The sequence below is a fragment of the Lepisma saccharinum genome, chromosome 3 (assembly GCF_977018435.1).
Source record: "Lepisma saccharinum chromosome 3, izLepSacc3.1, whole genome shotgun sequence".
Taxonomy (NCBI): domain Eukaryota; kingdom Metazoa; phylum Arthropoda; class Insecta; order Zygentoma; family Lepismatidae; genus Lepisma; species Lepisma saccharinum.
In genome coordinates, this window is record NC_139231.1 from 19,656,356 (window position 1) to 19,680,487 (window position 24,132).

The 24,132-nt window shown below is 37.4% G+C and overlaps 1 protein-coding gene across 2 annotated transcripts in view; it reads right to left on the minus strand.

The window, feature by feature from the left end:
- Positions 1–381: 381 nt before the first annotated feature.
- Positions 382–24,132, minus strand: part of Ptpmeg2 (Protein tyrosine phosphatase Meg2) — a 279,584-nt gene continuing 255,833 nt past the window's right edge. For both annotated transcript variants that reach the window (XM_083118341.1, XM_083118340.1), the window contains one exon: positions 382–1,556. In XM_083118341.1, the coding sequence (XP_082974467.1) occupies positions 1,327–1,556 (230 nt within the window). In that variant the 3' untranslated portion in view covers positions 382–1,326. The remainder of the gene's footprint in view (positions 1,557–24,132) is intronic.

Consider the following 24,132-nt stretch of genomic DNA (forward strand, 5'->3'; position numbering starts at 1 on the left):
AGAAGAAGGATAACTTTTCGTGGAATTGATGAAATTTTTAAATTTTCAGGCACCAGGGCATACGTGCATACTCCCTTGAAGTATTATGCAGGTGGAGGTTGGGTATCTTTGAAGGTTCCCACCCTCCTTGATGAGATGCATCTTTTGGTTTGATGCTTCCACCTATTGTTTTTGCTTGATGTTGACCCTTTTACCAGAAATAGCAATCATTTTGATGCTGTGAATTACATCCTGGGAATCTCTTATGCATCAACAATCAAGTACGTTTATTTAAAAGTGAAAGATGGGAGAGGTTCACGTCACTTTTTCACTTTACTTATCCTCTAAAAAAAAATGGGTTGGAGAGTTTTCAATCACCACATAACAAATATTAAGACATAATTTATCAAATTGAACTTTACTGAATTTATTTGTTTACACAATATTTAGAGTAAAAACCAGTTAAGGTTGCCAATATTGTTCACATACAAGAAGTATGAGAGATTTCATTTTACATCACAGATCATATTAAATTAGCTTCCTTACATTCGATGACCACCAAAATTTCGTAAGTCTGTATAAATGAAATAAAATTATTTACTGAGCTTGTACATCTAATTGGAATAAATAATAATTAACATATTCAAAAGCATCATGGATTTACTACTCCATTTCATTTTAGTTTAATTTAATACTTAAACATAAGAAACATATAGTCATACAAAATCATCACCGAACACAAAACAACAAAATACTACATCAACCAATCATAAAAATATACCTTTCAAAATTCAATCAACATTCTGGTTTTGTATTTAGTTCTTAACTGCTTCTTCCAGAACACCCAAGTGGAAAGAAAAAGCATGAAAAGCCACTGAAAACTTGGCAGTCTTTTAAGGATTGCACTTTTATTATCACAATGGTTATGTTATTTTACCCTGAAGTAACCATTTCCAGTTTCTCCAACAATCATGTTTCTTAGGAGATAAATAACTTACTCCCTCTCACTTAACAGGCTTTAGTTCATGTTGCAGCACATGATATGAAAATATTAAGTTAAAAAGTTCGAGAACATCCATGACAATTTCAACTTACATAAAACATTTGTACTAACTGATGTACAGTAACGCCAAAACATCAATACTGTTGTTGCACACATCATACATGTTGCCATTGAAGCCGTATGTTTCCAGATTCACTTACACACGAGCAAAAGACAGGTTTTTAGAGAAGCGATAGATTAGAAAATCCAATATTGTCTTCAATCTGTAGATCCAACCACGAGTAAAATATCACGGTCCATCAGATATACTAGAGTAAGCTCACGTTCACATCAACACTCACGTATTATTCCGATTCTTCATCTATGTTGTTCTCGAAACCATCTAGATCAACTTCCTCCACAAGTCCCTTACTAAGGGCATATTCGATTAAGGCAAGATGACAAAAAACATATTGATCTGGCATCTGTATGCTGTAGGCTCGCTGGGACCTAATTTTTTCCACTGTTCCTCGTACATCTATTGTACCAACATCTTCAAGGCGACTTATACATATGTCCAATGTACAAAATGTTCCTGCAAATAAGACAGTAAATATACAATTTTGTATACTTAAAAAACTTTCATTAACATATTTATGATTATTAAAGTAACTCGTTACTGGTCAACATGCTCATTTGATGATAATTAATGAGTTATTTTAAGTATTAAATGTTAACATTTGTAGTAATAATTTGACTAACATTTGAATTAACTATGTTTTGGATGTGACAGTTCAAGTGGAATTAAAACCACTGTATTGAAATAACCAATGGTAACCCTATTAAGCCTTGTTTCCATGTTGATAAACACTACACTTGATGAGCAAGGCAGTTTCATTTCACACTAAAAACATTTTATAAGTGATGCTTCCACCCTATATCAGGGTCTTCCTGAGATGAAGAACTAAACTAAAAATGCACAACCAGAAAGGAATTTATTCATATAGCAGGGTGAAACCAGATCCATCCATCTGTCCATCCATAGATCATTTAGAGCAATGGATTTGTAGTAAAAATCACAGGTCTGTCCTAGGTTGAATTCATTTGCCCCCTAACTGCAATAAAGTCAGTTGATACAGCACAACTGTCCTGCAACAAAAAGTTTGAAATGCTAATCTGGCATTATTTATTTCTCTGTTCCATTGTTAATTTACACCATGTTACCACGCAGAGTATTGAGTAAAATTATTATGGCATTGTAAAATTAATATCTGAGCTTTAAAAAAATAATGGAAGCTGTTTTTCACTATTCCAAGGACAGTATAATTTAAATACCTAGAATATTAATACTGTATTTACGCATGCATAATGCCCACTTTTTTCCAAAATATTTGCCCACAAAAACTGTGGTGTGTATTATGCACAGAATTTTTTGGACAGCCAACATGAAACAATGCAGGTTTACACTACATCACCGTGTATAACACGTATATATGAAGGGCGTTCAGAAAAATGATTTACAATTGTATTTTTTTTCTTTATTATGGAACATATTTCAATGCACATGGAATCTCTCATTATACTCCCCACCAAAGTCAATACACCATTTCCATCTTCCTGGTAACTTCATAATGGAGCCATGGAACCATTCTTTGGGGGTCTTGGGGCTCCCCAATGGCATAGTGGTAACGTCATTGCCTTGTAATCAAGGGGTCCTGGGTTCGATACCCGGTGGAGGTACATGGCACAGTGGTTTGGATCCCACTTTAAACTGTAGGTCCAGTCCCAATTAGCCTTCCTGGGCATAAAGTGGACTTAAAACAACAAATCAATCAATCTTTGGGGGTATTATGTCACCACTCGTTGACAGCTGCCTGCAGATGGAACAGCACGAAAAGTCTTAGCCCAGGGACTTCCTGGATGTTTCCATTGCATGGATTCGCATTTCTTCTCTGGTGTGTGGTAGTAGTGACACCATGACTCGTCATCAGTTTCTCAAGAAAATCAGGATCTTTATGCATATCCAGTAGCCGATGATAGTCTTCCACCCTTTTGTCCTGAGCCTGCATGAAATTGCATGTGTGCATACCTTTTTTTATGTGCAAATCATCGTGGATAAAGGTATGCATGATTGCAGAGGTCTGTCTCATACTCCAATTCATCAAAAGTTAGGTGCCTACAGGTTTTAATCAATTCAGGCTTGATTTCAATGTTCCTGTGAATTTGTGATGCTAACAGATGACCACTACTCATATTCTTGTGTCAGAGTGTCTACCAAAATAACAAATATAAAATTCTTTACTTTTTCATGACATTATTTTTCGTTTTTCTTCTTTATTTATACGACCCCTACTTAGGTAAAATTGGCAATTAGCAATTAACAAAATAAATATTTATTTAATGGAAAAACCCCTACCAAAAAGCCAGTTAAGATGTAAACTGAAGGAAGAGAATCAGACTTGCTTTATCATCCTGGACTGCATTTGGGAGACTAGCATCTTGATCTACCTTTGTTCTACTACAGAATAAACAAGCTGCTTACAGAAGTAAAAGTTTTAACTTGCTAAAGGGAGAGAGAGGTGGTGTGGGCTGGTAACTCATTGTACACACAAGACAATACTCTCCTCCTGGTCGAAGTAGCAACAGGTGAGTAATTGAATAGGCATGATGCAATTTGCTGTTGATTGACATAGCAACAGCTTTATGACCTACAATTACTGACCGATTAAAAATTATGCATACTAGAGTTTGGACTCCTATTAAAAATTATAGTAGACCTATTCAAAAACAAGTTACATCAAAATTTAGCATATTCAATTCTGCGTAAATCTATAGTAACCAATTTATTTTCAAGTATACCTTCATTTTTTTTTTATTGTTGTAAGAACAAAAAAAGTGCAAATTGTTCCGTGTTGTCCAAACGACTGCTCTCCGTATAAATTCTACAAATAAAAAAAAAATGTGGTTCGATCATAATGAAATTTAAATATGGTGCAAGTAGAAAGCTTTTTAATACAATTCTTACAGTAATTTTCATTTTTCTAATCAGACAAAAAGAGTTATCAATTTTGTGAAAAAGCTTTTTCTTAGCATTAAGTGGTCCTAAAAATACAATCTTGATCTTCTTTTGAAGCTCTTTGCACATATTTTTTGAAAATCCATCACCACTCTAAACTCACATTGTGAAACCAATTTTATGCAGATTAATATTCAACAGAGTACTGATATTTGATACTGAGTAGTGAACTGTTAATTGTGGATGTTATTAATGGGAAACTGGTTAATAAATGCACTAAGATTCTTTTAAACACATTCCAATTTTTAGAAAATGTTACTTTTCTAAATACCTTAATGTACATATTGTGCACAGATTATAACAATAACATTTTTCATATCTATTTAAATGCATCTATGCATTTTCATTAATTTGAAAATTTATAGAATTTATTGACCTTTTATAATTTATTTTAAGACAATAAATTCTGAAACAGTTATTGTGAGGCTTTGAATAAAATAACACAGTTATTTGTGACGAATATAAGATCATATGTTATGTCCTTGGGCCATTTGATGAAATGTTGATGTGATGTAAACAATTAATGCAAACCACTTGAATTCAGCCCATCGCTACTTCATAGTAACTTTATGAAAACGTACAACATACATTTTTGTGAAGTTGTAACCATTTTGACAGCTTCCGATTTACAAAATGCTCCTACACCATTACTTACATAAATAACTGTTTTTAATCTATACTTATGCATCTAATGCTGTGATAGAAGATATTGTATTGCTAATTGATGAAGATTCAACTTTCACTGGTCACTGTGTAGCTGAACATTTATTGCTTTGGACTTAATACTTAAACGACGAGCGTGTTTTCAGAAGGAAGTTCAAAATTGTGCAATGTTGTACATAAAAATTTATTCTTGGTAACTACGAATTCTAGTTACAAATTTTAGATAATTTTGTTCAGTCTAGGCTACAAGCACATAGTCGAAAAACACAAATTTCATTTGCATAACAGAAGAAGATGAAAGTTTTGACCTAAAGTTTCAGATACAGTACTGAATGATCAGTAACAGCAGGATGACAACCATAACAACAAGCGATAGAGTACAAGATGGCACAGAAAAAACTAAAAGTTACACATATATTGTGAACAATTGTTGGAAACTGTGCTCTGGCAAGAATGTGTCAACATTTGGAGGCAGGTTATTATATGAGCAAGGAAGTTGATGGAAAAGAGACCACCATAGATGAAGTGGGATTGTGAAAGGGCTTTACGTTGCGGGTTGGTCATCTGGGTACTTCTACAGTCACGGACACTTCTGGGTTGTAATAATCCCATTGATTTTGAATGGAGTCATTACAACTCAGAAGTGTCCGTAACTGTACATGAAATTGGTTGATCAGAAATTTGGATTTAATTTTGCCGTTGATGATTTTCTGCAAAAATTTCATGTATAATATCTGTTTTATGGAGGTGTCTCAGAGAAGGTATTCTATGGCAAGCAATGGCGATGAAAACGTTGAGGACAAAATCAATCCGGGAGAGAGTTGTTTTTGAAGCCATGGTTCAGATGAGGGAGCAGTATTAAAGAATACATGAATATAAAGGGATTTAAAAAATATGGTAATGGATGATTGGTTTTTGGATTTCAGTACAGAAGACTCATGCATTGCTCTTTTACTAATGTTTGTAATGTGTTCATTAAAGTTGAGTTTTTCGTTAATGATAACACCCAGATCTTTTTGAGGAAACTATTTTGATGGGATTGTTTTCCAGAGAATAAACAGAATTGAGTTTGATTCTTTTTAGGGAAATGGTGAGACAAGAGCATTTCTGGGGATTCGACGACAAAGAGGTGCTGAAGAGAGATTTTACTTCTTTAGGAGAGGTTTTAATCTAATAGTGTGTGTGAATTGATATAGACTTTACATCAAGAAGAGGTTCGGAACTGTCTCTTAGGAGAAATTTTCATGAAACAACACATTAAAAAGCTGTGCTCTCTCATCACCAACAGCGGAGGTAGAAATATATACAATTTCCATTGGTACATGAGGGTTCTGCTCTCTTGAATTTACTAGTGAAAATAGCTTCTTTGGATCAGTCATACACTCTGCTGCTAAGCTATTTGCATAATCAATTTTGAGTGGCTCTGAATATCACAGAACGTTTTGTAAGTACACATTGGGGTACCATTTCCACAAGTTACAAGCCTGTTTTTTTCCTTCGCCAAAATAAAAATTAGTTCACTGTGAAACCAATCAGAGTATTTCATAGAGCGTGCTTTCTTGGTGAGAACAAAGTTATTTATTGCAGCATTAACCCTTAAACGATGGTCCATCACCTATAAGTGACAAGATGCTTTTGCGTGTAGTATCAGACTTTTTGGACATACCGTGACTTTAATTATGTTCGGATATACATGTTTTCAGTTCTGCATGAGTCACGAGGTATGTGATGAACAATGAGCAAAGTTTAATATCATTTCGGTTATATGGGGGGAGGGGGTCAGCCCTCCGAAAATCACATCCTATTTTTCTTTTTTTTAATATATTTTTTTTTTCTCGCTAATTTCTCATTTCTGGGATATGAATAGGTTCTTCTAGCAAGGGAATGAATGCACTAAAATAATCTTCCGGTTTCCCTTTTCAAATGTCAGTGGTAATGGGTTGGCAGCCAAGTCTCGTGGGGGGGTTTCAAAGTCGCTGAGAGGAGTCACGTCTTTGGAACAAAATATTTTACGATGCCTTTGTTCATTTCCAAACAGGCATCAGCATGTCGGAAGTGTGTTTTCCAGTCTCTCCTCAGCCATGCTAAGGAGGAGAAAGGGGGGAGGGGCTGGTGGGTGTCTTTTCAGGAAGGCTTTTTGAAGGGCAAATTCATTGTCTCTGCAGCATTACAAGTGGTCATGCATGCTTTTGCATTGGCGAACTGTTTGTGTGCTCTTGTGTCTGATTTTTATATAGATCAGCAGCAGACTGTGTGCTCTTGTGTTGGCTTTTTATACAGATCAGTGGCAGACTGTTTGTGGGGTCTTGTGTTGGCTTTTATATAGATCAGTGGCGGAGTGTTGTGCTGGTTTTCCATTTCTATCCCCTCCAACACGAGTACAGGTGTGTAAGATGGCAAGAAGACCCGGTTTGTCACTAAGTGATATTGATGAAGAGTTGCATGCTTTAGATACGGATTAGGAACCAGACGATGACAACAAATCCCAACCTCACAGCATTGAGTAACGATGACTCTGACGACGATACAGGAACGGCTTCAGACAGCAACAGTGACTCTGAACCTGATGACTTGACATGGCGAAAACCAACTGGACGGGACCGACGGATTACTGCTTTACAGTATACAGGTAACCACAGTGTGACTGCTCCCATGGATGCCAATTCATCCCCACTGGACTTCTTCAGACTTTCGTTTATGAACTTACTTTTCAATCCCAAAGATATTACGACCACAATGTTGCAAAACATGGGACGACAAGTAGACCAGCATGAATTCTTTATTTTCTTTTCCATTCTATTGGCAATGTGACATCACAAGCTGGACAGAATAACTGACTATTGGACACGTGACAGAATATTTTCAGCCCCTTGGTTCAGACAAGCTATCACCCAAGGACGCTTTTTACAATTCCTCAGGTTTTCTTCATTTCGAGGACAATTTCCAACACCAAGACCCAAATGCCAGACACTATGATAGGTTGTGGAAGATCAGATGTTTCTTTGATGGAATCAATGACAATTTCAGCAGGCATTACGTTCCTACGGAACATATATATCCATAGATGAGGTCATGGTTCTGTTCAAAGGAAGGGTGATCCTCAAACAGTATATCCCGAAGAAGCACAAACAATTTGGAATAAAGATATTTCAAATCAGTGACGAAACGGGATATACTTACGACATGAAAGTATACCTGGGGAAAAACAGAGATGACGCCAGGCAGCAAAGGACACTGACACATCAGCTAGTCATTGACCTGACACATCAGCTAGTCATTGACCTGACACAGAAGGTGAGAAATGTTTATCATAAATTGTTTATGGACAACTATTTCTCATCTCCTGCGTAATACAATGAACTAGCAACTCTTGGAATCCAGTGCTGCGGTACTGTGAATCCAAATTGATGAGGTTCTCCCCCTCCTTTTACACTAAAGCACTTACGACTCACAAAAGGAGATATTTGTGCTTTTGTGAAAGGAGGATTGACAGTGACCTGTTGGAAGGACAAACGAGAAGTATACATGCTGACAAATATGCATCCACCACCAGTAGACGGAAATTTCATAGATAACAATGGCAATGCTGTCAAGCCTGACATTGTTATCGACTATAACAAGTCCATGGGGTATGTTGACAAATCAGACCAGATGAAGTGTGCATACTCCACACAAAGACGGACTCGAAAATAGATCAATAAACTGTTCATGCACTTACTGGACAAGACTGTTCTGAATGCGTATGTGATGTACCGACTGTTCCACACAAACATGTCACACCGGGACTTCAGATTGTCCCTTATAGGTCTTCTCTTGGATGAGGGGAAGAGGGAATCTCCGCCGGGCCCTCCCAAGTGACCTCGGGTCCTTCCAGGACCTCCAGACAGGCCCTCCACATGCCCATCGAAGCTTCTGGGAGGCAGAGGTGCAGGTTGTGCGCAGAGGAAACCATAAGAAAAACAACAACTTTACGTTGCCCAGAATGCAACGTAAACCTCTGCGCACTCTGCTTCCAAAAATACCATTCCCGCTAGAAGGAGGGGCTGGAAGTGACCCTACACGGGCAAGGTGGGGTCAAGGTAAGATGAAAATTAATGTTTTTGTAGCTTATATTTTTTTGCTTCACATTGGAAAATATTTTTTTTGTCGGAAAGTATCTTGAATATTTGCGTGATTTTTTGTACGATAACGCCAAATGTATCAGGCAATGTGCAGGTACAATTTTGCACATTTACGTTTCGGCGCTGCCTGCGATTTTCAAATTTGGTAAAAAAATATTTTTTTTCCCTTTCTTCTTCTTTTTCTAACCGATAAAGAAAATTTTGTTTTTTATGTCATAAGTTTATAGACCCATGTGTACTGAATAAAACGAGCTATAATTTGGAACTCTAGTGTTCTTAGTTCCAGAGATATAAAAATTTGTGTAAAAGCATGCGGATATTTAAAATTCCAGCTGAAAACACCTTGGTCGTTCGTGCATTTTCCGGCAAAACAACATTGGAACACACACATGTAACAAAGCACTATCATAAAAATGGCACTGACAGCGGAGAGAAGAAACATGAAGGAAAAACTCCATCGAGCCCTCATCTAGGCAATGCCAAGACATGAGAGTTCAAAACATTACCTTCATGTTACCTGATTTGTGTTCCATTCTCGTAGCAAGAATGACACACTTGCTACTGATACTTTTGGAGAAAAAATATTCTATTGTAAAAGCAGTGCTTGTTTCTGGCGGGAAATTGAAAATTCCGATTACATTTTCATCATAAATCTCAGAAACTATGAATGCTAGACTTAAAAACTACATCTCAGTTTCTTCAGTACAAACTAGGTTTCAATCTATGGTTAAGAAACCTCATTTTCATGTATCAAATTGAAGAAAAAGAGGAAAGTAAAAAAGTAATAACCTGCTTTTCTTTCAAAATTTGAACCTCATCGGGCCCCTACGTAGGCAACACTGGGACACAAGGGTTCAAAACGGTACTTGTATATTGCCTGATACGTATATATTCCATACCAGTGGCAAGATTGCACAATTGTTGCTCACACTTTCGGAGAAGAAAATATTCTAATGTAAAAGCCATGCAAGAACTGTGCAATTGCTCTGATACTTTTGGAGGAAAAAATATTTTTTAATGAAAGAACAGATTTTTTTTTGGCAAGAAATTGACACTCCCCCGTCCCCTACAAATATCCTCCACGAACGCATTCCTCTCCCCTCTATTTTCTTATTTCCCCTTATTGCATCACAAATCCAATGTAAATTCTCGTTCTTCTCAAGCAGCTTGGATAACTTCCGGAGTGACGTGACGTGGAAACCGATATTGGGTGCAATCTTCCGGGCTTTATCCCATTTTTTGAGGAAATTGATCCACCCTTCTTCTAAATTTCCTTCATCCCTGTTAAGATTATTCTCCCCCCCCCCCTCCTCTACAAATATTCACTGTTTCATACACATTTCTTCCTAACTTTCTCTTTCCCTTTCTAATGATTTCCTTTTTTGCATGTCCGCTTTCCAAAATGTGTTCGGAGAGGCATGTTTTGGGAACTTTTTCTTTTATATCTTTTTCATATTCACTCCATCTATTACCCATATTTCGACCAGTCTGTCCTATGTACTCCTTCCCACATTGACATTTTATTCGATATACTCCCTTTTGTTTTCTGGTATTTCCCTAGTCTTTCCTTTCTTATAATCCGTAAAGTATTTTTCCACATTCTTTGGGGCTTCATCCCGCAAACGATCCCAAAATCTCTTGTTATTTTTCCAATTTTTTTCGGATACAATTTGATGGTAAGGGATGCCAACGTACTTTACCTTTGCATTTTCGATTTTTCGTTCTCTTTTTCTTTTTCTTTTTGATCTCCTTCCTCTTTTTTTTTGTTTCTTTCATAATAATTTTCTGTGCTCTTCCCGCAAACCTATCCATTTCTCTATTTGTGTATCCGTTTTTCAATCCTGTTTTTCTTATCCGAATTTAGTTTTCCTTTTCATTTCCACTATTGCATAGTCTACCAGCTCTACTAAAAAAGTTTAAGAATACATTTATTTTTCTTTGCTTTTTCGGGATGCAACAATTCCTTATTAATATATAGGTTCCCCGATAGGGGTTTATGATGTACTCCTGTTCTAATCCTATTCCCTTCTTTCAAGATACTAAGGTCCAGAAAATTGATTTTTCCGTCGACTAAGTTTTCCCTAGTGAAATTTATCCTTTCATCTTGTTTTTCCAATTCTTCAAAGACCTTGTTCAGTGCTACCCCCTTTCCTATAATTAAGATATCATCTACATATCTCCCATAATATTTAATACCTATTCCCGTTCTTTCCAAAGCTGCCTTCTCTATGAAATGCATAAAGATGCTCACTAGTATACCCGAAATGGGGTTTCCCATCGCCAAACCTTCTTTTTGTTTATAAATTTTGTCGTTGACGTAGAAGAAGTTATATTACGTTACAAGGTTATACCATCGTACATACTCCCAGGCTGTTAAGATCTGTAGTCCTTTTTCTAATAGCCACCCCTGTCTCCCGCCTTCTCTCTCGGTACACTTGGGTATAGGTTAATAACATCGAAACTACTTATTACATCTTCGTCATAAATTTCCAGTTTTTCAATAAATTCTTTAACTTCCACGGCATTTCTAATGCTATATTGGGTGTTCTCATTTATTTTCTTTATTCTTTTTACCAGCATCTTTGCTAGCCCATACCCCAGATGTTCGTGGGTTGATATGATAGGCCTAAGCGGTATGCCTTGTTTGTGCATCTTAGGTATTCCAAGCACGATTGGTATGGTGTCTTTAATAAGATTTTTCTTTTCGCTTGTGCCCAATGTAATGCTTGTGTCTCTCCCTTCTAATCTTATTAATAGAGTCTTTCTCTATTTCCTCAAAATCATTACCTTTAGAGGTTTCTTCCAATTTTCGGTAATATTCCTCTCTATACATAATAACCATCTTGTTTTCCTTATTCGACCTACTTATTCTCTTTCACCCATTTATTAACATTGCTCAAATCATGCCGAAGGTTTTTGTTTATTTTCTCTTTCCGTGTCCTATTTCCCTGTTTAATATCCTTTGTCTAGCTTCAATTTTATCTTCCTTTTCGTCAATAGTTGTTACGATCATTTCTGTTGCTATTATGAATTCTGGTTTCTCAAGTTTCTCATCCCCAATTGCAAATTTCTGCCCCTTATTCATAATTCTAATGAACTCTTTAGGTGGTTCATGGGTGGTGAAATTTAAAAAAATGTTCTCGTTATTCCCCTTCTCTTCAGTTTTTTGTTTCTTATTTTCTAAATTGTCTTTCCTATTCAATTTTAGTTTCACCATTTTCCTCTCTATAATACTACTATCCTTAACTTTGGTTCTTTCCACGGCCCTATGCGGTTCCACGTCACTTCGTCTAGCTCTCCACTAACCTCCAAATGTAACCTATAGCACTCCTTATTAAGATGTTTGACTTGGTCATGTGCTTCCCTAATGCATTTCCCCAGTATTTTAAACTGTATTTCCTGCTTTTGTTCAATCATACCTACACTCATAGGATTACATCCCCATTTTAAAAAGTTTGGTAAAACTCCCATTTTCCTACATTGTTTTAAAAATCTAATCCAGATCAAACCCTTATTCAACTTAATCCTCTTATTTTCTAGGGGAAGAGGAAGGAGATCAAAAAGAAAAAGAGAATGAAAAAATCGAAAATGCAAAGGTAAAAAAGAGAACGAAAGAATCGAAAATGCAAAGGTAAAGTACGTTGGCATCCATTAACCATCAAATTGTATCCGAAAAATTCGGAAAAATAACAAGAGATTTCGGGATCGTTTGCGGGATGAAAGCCTCAAAGAACTTTACGGATTATAAGAAATAAAAGACTAGGGAAATACAAGAAAAACAGAAGGGAGTATATCGAATAGAATGTAAATATGGGAAGGAGTACATAGGACAGACTGGTCGAAATATGGGTAAAAGATTGTTATGTTCCCTGGATTATTCTCAATGGATCAACGTACGTTTATTCCTCAACGGCGAGCCTGAGACTTATCAGCCTACTTTGAAGCCCTCGGGTAGTGGGAAATCAAATAAGGATATGTTAACGTAAACCTTGCTAATTCTCGCACACCAAAAATATATTTAGATGTCAGTTAATGTTAATATACAAGGGTCGTTCAAGGTTGACCGGGACTTTTATTTCTGCAGAGGAAATAGGTAGCAGAAGAAACACCAAACTATGTCAGTTTTTCAAAGTATTCTCCGTGCGCACCGACGCACCGTTGCCATCGTTCTGGCAGCTCCCGAATTCCTTTGGCGTAGAAAGAACTTGGTTGTTGTCGTAGCCACTGGAGGACATCGCTCGGCAGTGCTTATTTCTTCCCTCCCAGTGGTCTTTAAGGGGTGCAAACAAATGATAATCACTGGGGGCTAAATCCGGACTGTAGGGGGGATGGGGCAGAACTTCCCAGCGCATGTCGGCCAGAGTTGTTGTTGTCACATTGGCCGTGTGAGGGCGGGCATTGTCATGGAGAAGAATGACATTTCCAGACAACATCCCAGGTCTTTTCTTGCGAATGGACTTTCGTACAGCACCACTCAACAATGTGGAGTAATACTGGGCATTAATCGTGCTCCCTTTGTCCAGAAAATCCACATGGATAACGCCCTTCATGTCCTACAAGACACTTGCCATGATCTTTCCAGCGGACGGCTGCGGTTTGCTTTTCTTGGGGGGCGGGGAACCTTTATGCCGCCACTCCATGCTGCGTCTTTTGGTCTCTGGGGTTGAATTGTGCAACCATGTTTCATCACACGTGATGATGGATTGCAACAATTCATCACCTTCTGCTCGAAACCGATTCAGAAGCTGTTCACAGACCGTCCTGCGTGTCCACTTCTGATCGAATGTCAGCTGGCGGGGAACCCACCTTGCACAGATTTTGAGGAAGCGTAAGTGGTCGTGACTGATTGTCTCAACACTCCCGACACTGATATTCACCTCGGCAGCAATATCCTGCACTGTTACTCGCCGCTTCTCAAGAATCATTTGCTCAACACGTGCGATATTCACTGGTGTGACTGCAGTCGGGCGAATGTGTCCATGCGCTTCATTTGTCACCAGCTCCCGTCCTTCGCGAAACTGCTCACACCATTCGTACACTCTTGTCCGCGACATCGTTTGTTCACCATACTGTGCTTGCAATCGTCTGAAAATCTCAGCTGGTTTCACTTTCTCCTTCACGAGAAATTTGATTACACACCGCTGCTCCACAGCCACAGACACACTGCTTGCCGCCATGTTCCTTGCAACTGCTGTGCATGCGCAAAATACGTCATGCCGGGCGCTAGTTACTCGCGAAGGAATACATTACGTCACCCGCACGTTTCATCACGATCCGGCTATTCATCGATTTTTTACGTACGAAAATCCCGGTCAACCTTGAACGACCCTTGTATTACACTTGCACTTGCAATTAAACTCCTTATTACAAACAAAATTGTATTAAGATCATAATAGTTCTTGGCTACACAAATTAACACATTCACATTTCCAAAATCACTTCCATTATCTAGCAACATTCATCATATCTCTCACCTAACAACCCCACAATTCAATGTTTTAAGGTTAGTCCATAACCATAACAGACTACCCAATTGAACAAAACAAATTACGTCATCATAGACAATTAACATATTAAACACTTAAAATGATACCATAAGTGGGTGCGTATCATGGCATCCTCCCACAAACAAAAAGAAAATTAACAAAATGAAAATGGAATAAATTTTCTTTTTCAAACTCTGGGTACATCCACTCAACTCAACAACTGCTTCTCAGTTTCTTGGAGTGTAGGACAGGGCAGACGTATTCCAAGTGGTAACATCTAATTGTTTAACACTAGTTTCTCCACTATCAAAATCTTCCGTCTGTGTAGCACTTTCTTTCTTCCTCCAATTGTAGTTACCTCTATACCGGTTATCGCGATGTGAGGAGAAATTATTATTACCATATGAACTTCTTCTTCGGAATGGCGTTCTTCTTTCTTCTCCAGAAGATCGCTGCGATCCCTCGCAGTTCCTTCTTCTGTAGAACCAGCTTCTATTTTCTTCTCCTGAGGGATTGTTACTTTGTCGAGCGCTACCACTGAAGTTCACATTATCAGATCTTCCGTTATCAGCAGGCACCTTCCCTGAATTGGGTTGATTTCTGGAGAACATCAATTGCCTAACTCTAGCTTGGTTGGTTCTTCTGTCCTCCATTCGTCGAGTTGCTCCGAGGCTTCATATCTTCCCAAGAAGCTGGCAAGTTGGTCCATGTTGCGTGGATCACGAGTAAGTACCAACTGACGCACTCGCTGTGGTAGTTGACTAATAACCAAATTCAGCACCTCGGTTTGATCAACGATATCAACAAGATTACAATACGAGCCATATGTGTCCCAGCAATATTCTTCAAGTGAGAGGCCACAGCTCCTTGAAAACCGTTTGTTTCTCAGCTTCTGCATTTCCCTTTGCTTGGCATCAGCAGAGGCATATTGTTTTCTAAAGGCAGCACAAAAATGTTCGAAAGTCTTCCACTTCTTCTCATTTGCAACAAACCACGCCTTAGACTTTCCTACCATAAGAGAGGGCAATAACTCCAATCTAAAAATCATAGGGACATTCATTAGATCCAGGTATGTTACTAGCTCTTTTAAATACCTCTCAGCAGAGACAGTATTAATCTCTCCAGTAAACTTTGAAAGAGCGTTAACATCAGACATGAGAAAAGATTTGTAGGAACTATTCTTATAAGCATTGTCACGATATATCTCATCCTGTTTCCATCTCTCAGACTTTCCATTATTATGTCTCTTCCTGGGCTTTGTAATTTTCCTAGTTTCAGTTTCCTCAGAACTAGAGGAAACTGCAGAGCAAGAACTCTACGAGTAACGATTCCTTTTCCTCATCTTCCTCTTGGAATCATCTCTCATTGTTGAACCGTTCATGTCCGGTTGAAATACAGCTTCACCATTTTGAGAAGGTTCTAGAACCAGACAGCCTGCCATTAACATCTGTAGTAGGTCGACCTGCTTATCTACAGACGCGACTTTCTCCGTAACTTCTTCAAGTTTCTTTTCTTGCCTTCTCTGATTTAGATCTAAATTATCAAGTAATTCTGAGGAACCCTGCGTTGCTTCTGGCCTTGGAATTATTTCAATACTCTCTATTCGTCCCCTCAATTTCTCAATTTCATTCTTCATTTCCTTTTCTTTAGCTTCTCTAGTTGTTTTCTCCTGCGTGAAGTCTAAGTTCCACTTTTCATAATACTCTTTTTGTTTTTCTTCCAGCTTTAGTATTAATTCAGCTACTTGCTGCCTCTCACACACAATTTCTTTCCTCAGTTTCTCCTTAATTTCTCTACATTCCTTTCGCCCCTCTTCTATTCTAGATAATTCTTCCTTATCTTGGCTGCGCAGCTTCATCAATTCTCCTCTTTCTTCATTCCCTTTTCTTTCTTGTTCATTTCTTATCCTTTCCTGTTCCTCTTTATCTTCTCTTCTGATTCTTTCTTGTTCATTTCTTATCCTTTCCTGTTCCTCTTTATCTTCTCTTCTTATTCTTTTTTGTTTATTTCTTATCCGTTCCTGTTCCTCTTTATCTTCTCTTCTTATCCTTTTCTGTTCCTCTTTATCTTCTCTTCTTTTCCTTTTCTGTTCCTCTTTATCTTCTCTTCTTATCCTTTCCTGTTATCTTCATTTCATTTTCTTTCTTGTTCATTTCTTACCCTTTCCTGTTCCTCTTTATCTTCTCTTCTTATCATTTCATGTTCCTCTTTATCTTCTCTTCTTATCATTTCCTGTTCCTCTTTATCTTCATTTCTTTTTCTTTCTTGTTCATATCATTTCCTGTTCCTTTTTATCTTCTTTTCTTCCCATTTCCATTTTCTCCATCAGGGTTTGAAACAACTGTTCCAAACTAGGACTTCCTTTGTTACCCTTCTCTTTCCAAATAAGACATTTCAATTCTTCCCCCTAATACTGTGATTTTGGCAAAGGATAACCAGCACAAAGTAAGTGGAAGTTTCTCTTACAATCGTTGCACTCGACCTCTTCATCATCAGCTTTCCCTTTATCGGAACAGCAACTTAAAGTATCCATTTTTAACTTACGACGATCACTTCTTAAATTACGCTTCTGCATACCCTACTCAAACACATTTATCGAGTCCCGCGTTGCGGCGCCAAAAAGTTTATACCTGTTGCGTTCCCCGGATTATTCTCAATGGATCAACGTACGTTTATTCCTCAACGGTGAGCCTGAGACTTATCAGCCTACTTTGAAGCCCTCAGGTAGTAGGAAATCAAATAAGGATATGTTAACATAAACCTTACTAACTTTCGCACACCAAAAAATATATTTAGATGTCAGTTAATGTTAATATATTACACTTGCACTCGCAATTAAACTCCTTATTACAAACAAAATTGTATTAAGATCATAATAGTTCTTGGCTACACAAATTAACACATTCACATTTCCAAAATCACTTCCATTATCTAGCAACATTCATCATATCTCTCACCTAACAACCCCACAATCCAATGTTTTAAGGTTAGTCCATAACCATAACAGACTACCCAATTGAACAAAACAAATTACGTCATCATAGACAATTAACATATTAAACACTTAAAATGATACCATAAGTGCGTGCGTATCAAGATGGAGCGAACATGAAAAAGATATAAAAGATATAAAAGAAAAAGTATGTGTTAACAGACAGATTGTGTACCATGATTAATTCTGAATTAAACCTTTGAGAAACAGAAGTTTACAAATGGACACAATAGTAACTAATCTGCAATGCAAAATTAACATATATCTAAAACCTATATCTTCAAAGAAGCTTGCATAAAGCAAATTACTGAAGTTGTAACGATTGGTGTTATTGTAACTATTGTACTTTTTAGCAAAAGGCAGGAGCATATTTTAGTCTTTCAGATGTACTTCATTGGGACTCTGAACTGATGATTTTCCTGGAGATTTCCATGAAAATTTAATTTTTTTCAAATTCCCTGAGATTTCCAGGTTTTCCAGTTTTTTTCCAGGTGTAATTACTAATAAGATTCCTCAAGGCTACTGTAGCACTCAAAACATTTATCTCCGAACACTACCTATGTCACAGCAAATTCTAAAAGTGGAGAAAAAAAAAACAATCTTGGCATTAGCGACCTCAACTAAATATGGCATATATGTCACATCTCGGCATTTAAGGGGGTCAAGTGTAAGTAGTTCTGAATTTACTTGCCTTCGGGATCTCAAGAGAAGCTGCTTGTAGTGACAGACTTAAATTTAGTCAATATGTATGCATTGATGGGTATTGACTCTTTACTACATGTTTCATTATATAGAACAAGAAGTCCTACCTCTTACTGTAAAAATCACAGTATCCAGTACAATACAGAAACTAATTCTGAAATTTAGAAAAGTGCTTACATTACAAGTCACACAAAATTTGTCCTAGAGAAAATTTTGTGCAACAAAATTAAGAAAGGGCTCATTTTGGCCATTTCTACATCAGAAACACTTGGATTTTAAATTGCAGATTATAATAACTAAAAGCAACTACACAAAGAGTCATTTTATTGTATTTCATAAATCGCACACTGCTTTTCTACCTGAAGTTTAATCCTGACAATGAAGATGAATGCCAGAATGCAGGAAAAAATATGCATGTACTGCAAACCAAGGACCATATGCTTCTAAGCAACAATAGTTTTGGCATGAAAGGCTTTGAACACTTGTCATTTAGAATATCACTTTATAAAATTTGCTTTGAAGAATTTCATTTTCAGTTCTAGCTGCAGTAACTTTCCCAAGGGAATGGGGATGGTGATACCCCTCCCCCAGTGTACATATACTACAGGACAAATGTAGGATACATTGAAAGACAGGAAAGATATAGGCTGTTGCATATTTTATCTACAAATATCTGTTCATAACCCTGTCCAAACACAGGCATAGGTATCTCCTCTGCTTAGGCAACTGCAAGGCTCACAATCAGTCAGCTATGGTTCAGACTTGAATCATGGCAGTGGAAGCATTCATCCAAACATGTTTTGTTCAAAGATGCATCGGTCAACATGAACTTGCTTTCTTGGCATCATTATTGGTTCTTCTCTGACCTGGATAATTCAGATTCTGCACACTGTCATTGGCTCTCGAATGTCTGACACTCCTCATCATGGAATGGAATGATGGTGATTCTCATTTGACTGTCGTTGCAGTGCCTGTTACAATGAATGATTCACGTTTGAACTAGCCAACATTCCATGGCAGACTAATTGTGAACCTTGCAAATATATAAGTGGAGGTGAATCATTATGAGAGATTCTTCAGCTTGCATGCCTATGTTAGGATAGGGTTACCAACTGAAAGTGGTAGATACTATATGCAGTACCCTGCATACAATGCTCACAAAAGAAAAGAGCATTAGAATTAATGAAATTTCAGTACAGTAAAACTGTATATCAATCCGATTAGGAAAACACAGTTTGAAATGCAGAAGCCTGTTCTATTTAGACATATGATTGAACCATTTTGGATTTGGTCTCCCACATGTAACACTGCCTGTACCAGTTTACCCCTAGAAGTGCCTCAGTAAAAAGATGCAAATTCTGCTACGAGTGGTAAAGGAGGAAATGTGCAATTCTTTGTTCTCTGGAATGTACAGGCAAACCAGAATTTTTCATTGAACCTTTCTTTCTGTATGAAATATCTGTATCACATATCTGCATAAAAACTAAAGGAAATATTTGTGTGTCAAGGATCACAGGGTAAAAATAACTTATTTATACTACATGCCAGTGATATACTCTTGCGTTGATGTAAAATTTACATTAAAATTGTAAATGTATAGAGCGACCACAAACAAAAGAACCTTGACGAAAAGTCTCCGTGCAGGCTCCACTCCGTCCCTCTCCCCCACGTGGGAGTACAGTGCTCAGGAGTTGCAGGTCTGCGCAGGCTTTCTTGCTTGTGGTTCCACTATACAACCTATTTTATATGCACCACAATACTAACATAAATTGGGCTAACCTCCATGGTGGAGTGGTTAGCACTGCACGTTGCAATCCCAAGGGTACTGGTTTGAATCCAGGCTTAGGCATGGCTGTTCTTTGTGAGTATAACCTGTGGAGCATCTAGAGTTGCAAAAAAGCTGGCTTTTTAATGGACTTTTTTATTTCTATAGAAAGCTTGCTTCTTTAAAAAAAAAACTGGAAATTTTGGCTTTCTTTGTATTTTACCAATTTCACTTGAAGTTACTGTTATGAGTTCACAGGTTTGTAGTGACATATTTTACAACTAGCTACAAAAATTTACATGATATAGCAGCCAAGAGACAGATATTGGCCAATCTCAGTGGACACATATTGCATAGTGGTTCACCACCTCTAGTTTTTAGATTTTTCAACAGTTTGAAAATAAATTACATTGTTCCCTAGGATGTTCCCAATATTTCTGTATTACTTTTGTTCATAAAAACATAAATGTAATGTAATTAGGAGGCAAAATGCACTTGGTGGGCATATCAGGTGCCATCTTTGAATGTAACTCATTCGAGACACTCATGCCAGTGAAACAAAAAAAAAAGCATTAATAAAAAATTATTATGGATTTTGTGAGTTTTAGTGAATGATTAAATATATGTGAGACACTCGTGCAATAATTGGTTATTATTTTTTATTAATGATAGTAATTTTGTAATTATTATAATTAATAAATAACTGCACTTATACAAAAACAACAAAGAAAGCAGTTATTCACTAAAAATATTGTTTCTTGAATTTTAGTAATAAAAAGTGTGGGCCTGTGAGCCAACCTCCCCCCCCCCCTTCTAGTATATTAGTTTCTTGTATGGCACAGGTAAGCTAGGGTTAAAACTAAACGTGTAGTCCTGATGAGCACAGTTGACCATGAAATGGACTTAAAACAACCTCTTATGCAGAAGTATACCTATTACTTGAATGTGTGTATGTATCCCATTTAACGGAGGGAATCGACATGTGGCTCTTGAAAACCAACCTTTAGAAGTAAATGCAATCTTTCAAACCAAAGTAACATAAGCTGCAAGTGTCACTTGTCACTTGGCCTGTACTGTTTTCTCATACCGAAGCAACAAGTGACATGTGTTACTTGGAAGCAGACCCTCAGTATTCCATTCAACCTTTTGAACCGAAGTGCGACAATGACCTACACATGTCACTTGCATGTTGCTCGGTCTACACTGTTTATTCAATGGCATGCATCGTAGCTGCTTCAGTCTGTTGTTCTTGCATGCACGGTGAATGTTTTGGTTTATACTGAAGGAGACTGTGTCACTTGTCATCTGTGACTTCAATCTGAAAGCTCCTTCAATGTATCGCATCATGTCACCTTGGTCTTGTTGGTGCATGCATGGTGAATGCTTGCTTACAGACTGAAGGAACCAATATCACTTGTCACTTCAATGTGACACCCCCACTGTCATGTGTTGCTTTGGTCTGAATGTTCTCTATACTTAACAAGATTGTTTGCTACTTCATCAGAGATTAACATTAAATTTAGCCTGTAAATCACAGAGAACAAATTGCAAGTACTGTTGTTGGAAAAAGGCCTGCCTTTTCATAGAAGATTCCTTTCATAATAATGAATGGGCCTCAGGAGTGGAATAAAGTTATGTTGTTGCCTTGTAATAAGAAGGGGTCTGAGGTTCAATCTTCAGTGGAGGCAGAGTGCTTCGGATCTCATTTCAAACTGTAGGTCCAGTCCAGATTTCTTAAATAGATTTCTTTTTGACATTTGAAGCCAGTTTTATTTGCTTCTCCTTCAGTTTTAGCACCAGTGATTTTCAATGCCGGGCTGCAAAAGGTGTGTTGCACCCAGGGATTGACGACTAATTTAAATCTAATTTCATATTTTACAACAAGGCTATAGATGATATATTAATATTAATTAAGGGTGCATATTTATTTCTATATAAACATTAAAGATCAGAAATGTATATATGAGTGACATTGTTGGGATCAGGGCATCGACTTGTAAGAAATAAATTTACTGGACTGTAGTCTCACAAAGGTTGAGAAACACTGCAACAAGCAGCCAAAATACATCACTAGTTGCTCCGTGACCAGGTGTAGCGGCCATTAACCAAATTATACATGATGTACTTGAAAGTCAGAATACAAATATATTTTACTGAACACAAAATTTAATGTAAAGATACTAGATTTTCAAAAGGTAAAGCAGTATTTTCTTCTTGCTTCATGTACGTGCTTCGTATAACAAATTCAAACATTGAAAATCATATCATACTATTAGGTTCTATTAAAAACACATACAATACTACTCTAGTTATGTGAATATGTTTATACTACATAGATATATTTAATAAGCTTACCAAAATATGAAGATAGCACTTGGAAAGAACCATTCAAGAAAGGCAGCTTTTTTGAAAACACTGTTTATGTCTAGCTATGAATTTCATATTGTAAATTGTATATCATATTCAGAAATTAGTGCCTATTTTACAGTAGGGACCTACATGAAAACCATGGAACAGGAAAAATATTACCAACTCTTGTATTTTCATTTATTTGAGACACTTTTGTGAAAAAAAGCTGAAAAAATCCAAACAAAGAAGCCACGGAAAAAAAAAAATTCTCCGTCTACTTCCAACTCTAGGTGCAACAGCCCTTGAGGGCCTACCTTCCGACTGCCGGCCTCCCTCCCACCTGCTGAGGTGAGAGATCATCCAACCAGTTAAAGGGTGGCATGTAGTCAGCATAAGGAACCCCCTGTCATTGTTGTAGGTTTCCGTGACCAGGTTATGCTACACATTCGTAGATCCTCAATTTCCTCACGATGGTGGGTGGCCACCAGTTCCATACGCAGGTCGAAATCTCAGGAGAAAAGTCTCCCCCAGGAGACTCAAACCTGTGTGCGTCCCATAGCCACAACCCAAAGCACGACACCTTAGAATGCATGGCCATGGTGTAGGACTTCTTGCTAGTATCTCTTCATCAATTCCATATCATCGCTCATACTCATCTCCCCAATTAGCAAAAGTGACAAAAAAAGCAATGTAAATCAATCAGTCAACATGAATTGGCTTGTTGCAGCCAACATGTTACAGTTCACTGAAACTTCGGAGTTTCCTTAGCAGTGATGGCTGTCCCCCACCCCCCACCCCGTGTTTCAAGAACCATGAATTAGATCTGCTGAGAATTTCTCCAAGAACATTTATTTGGCTACATTCACACTTGTTTAGCTACCTAGCATACAAGCAAGTTGGAGGAGTGTTTATTTTGTAAGTGGGATATGCTCCATGGCTACTAATCAGAACCTGGTTTATCTTATTCTGAAGAATAAGAATATAATAATTTTATTTATGAAACACTAGAATTGTTTGCAAGTTTGTGATAGCATCCAACCTATACAACCTGAAAATTCCAGGACAGAGAAACTCAGTCATGCCATACCTACAAGTTTGACGTCTCCATTGGCCATCTCCCTCAAATTAACTATAAACAATTATTTTTAAAATTTGAGAGTATAGTTTATACTTACAATTAACAAACCAAAATATAAACTTCTTAAGGGCTTAAGTTGAAAATATGTTTTACACTCCTCACAAATAGTTTGGAATATTGTTATATTAGGCAATAGGTGACAGGCACGGTGGCATATGTTGGCAAAACATCCAGCAGACAAACTTCTTGTGAGGAGTGTATAATCAAAAAGAGTTCATATCTTGAAAATACAGTAAGTTATTATGATAAATGGACAGGCTGATCAAGCAGATACTTGGTTCTTTGCATAGGGAGTTAAGAATAAATGTAAATACAGTCAACTCTCGATTCTACAACCCTGGATATAATGACCCTCTTGAAGTAACGACACTTTTCCTGTGAACCGTGAAAAATTTGGAAAAAAAAGTTGAAAAATTGAAGGAAATCGGCCGAAAAATACGTTTGTTGCACTCATTTTATTCGCTGTTGTTGTGTTGTCCCTTCACGAGCGCTCTGCAGGCCACAGGTGGGCCTGATCTAAAAATATCACCACACTTGAGTGATATCCAATAGCACTTGACCTCTGTCCTCCGTCCCCCAAGCACACGTGACAGCCGCTACTTACACGCCGGGCTTGTTTTGCCATTGTGATTTTGCTTGTTCTTGGAAACGCTACCCTCTCTTTGTGCTTGTGCTACAGTATTATGTCTTGGATTTGTGCACTGTGTTTTGGATTTCGATTTTGGATTTCTCTTGGTTTTGATTACAGCTTTTTTGACGACTTATGCTGTTTTATATTTCAATTTGTTTGTATTTTTGGATTTGATTTTGTGAACGATTTTTGACAACCCACGCTATTTATTACGAATTTGTGATTTTGGCAAAGTGAGTGGAAAGAGG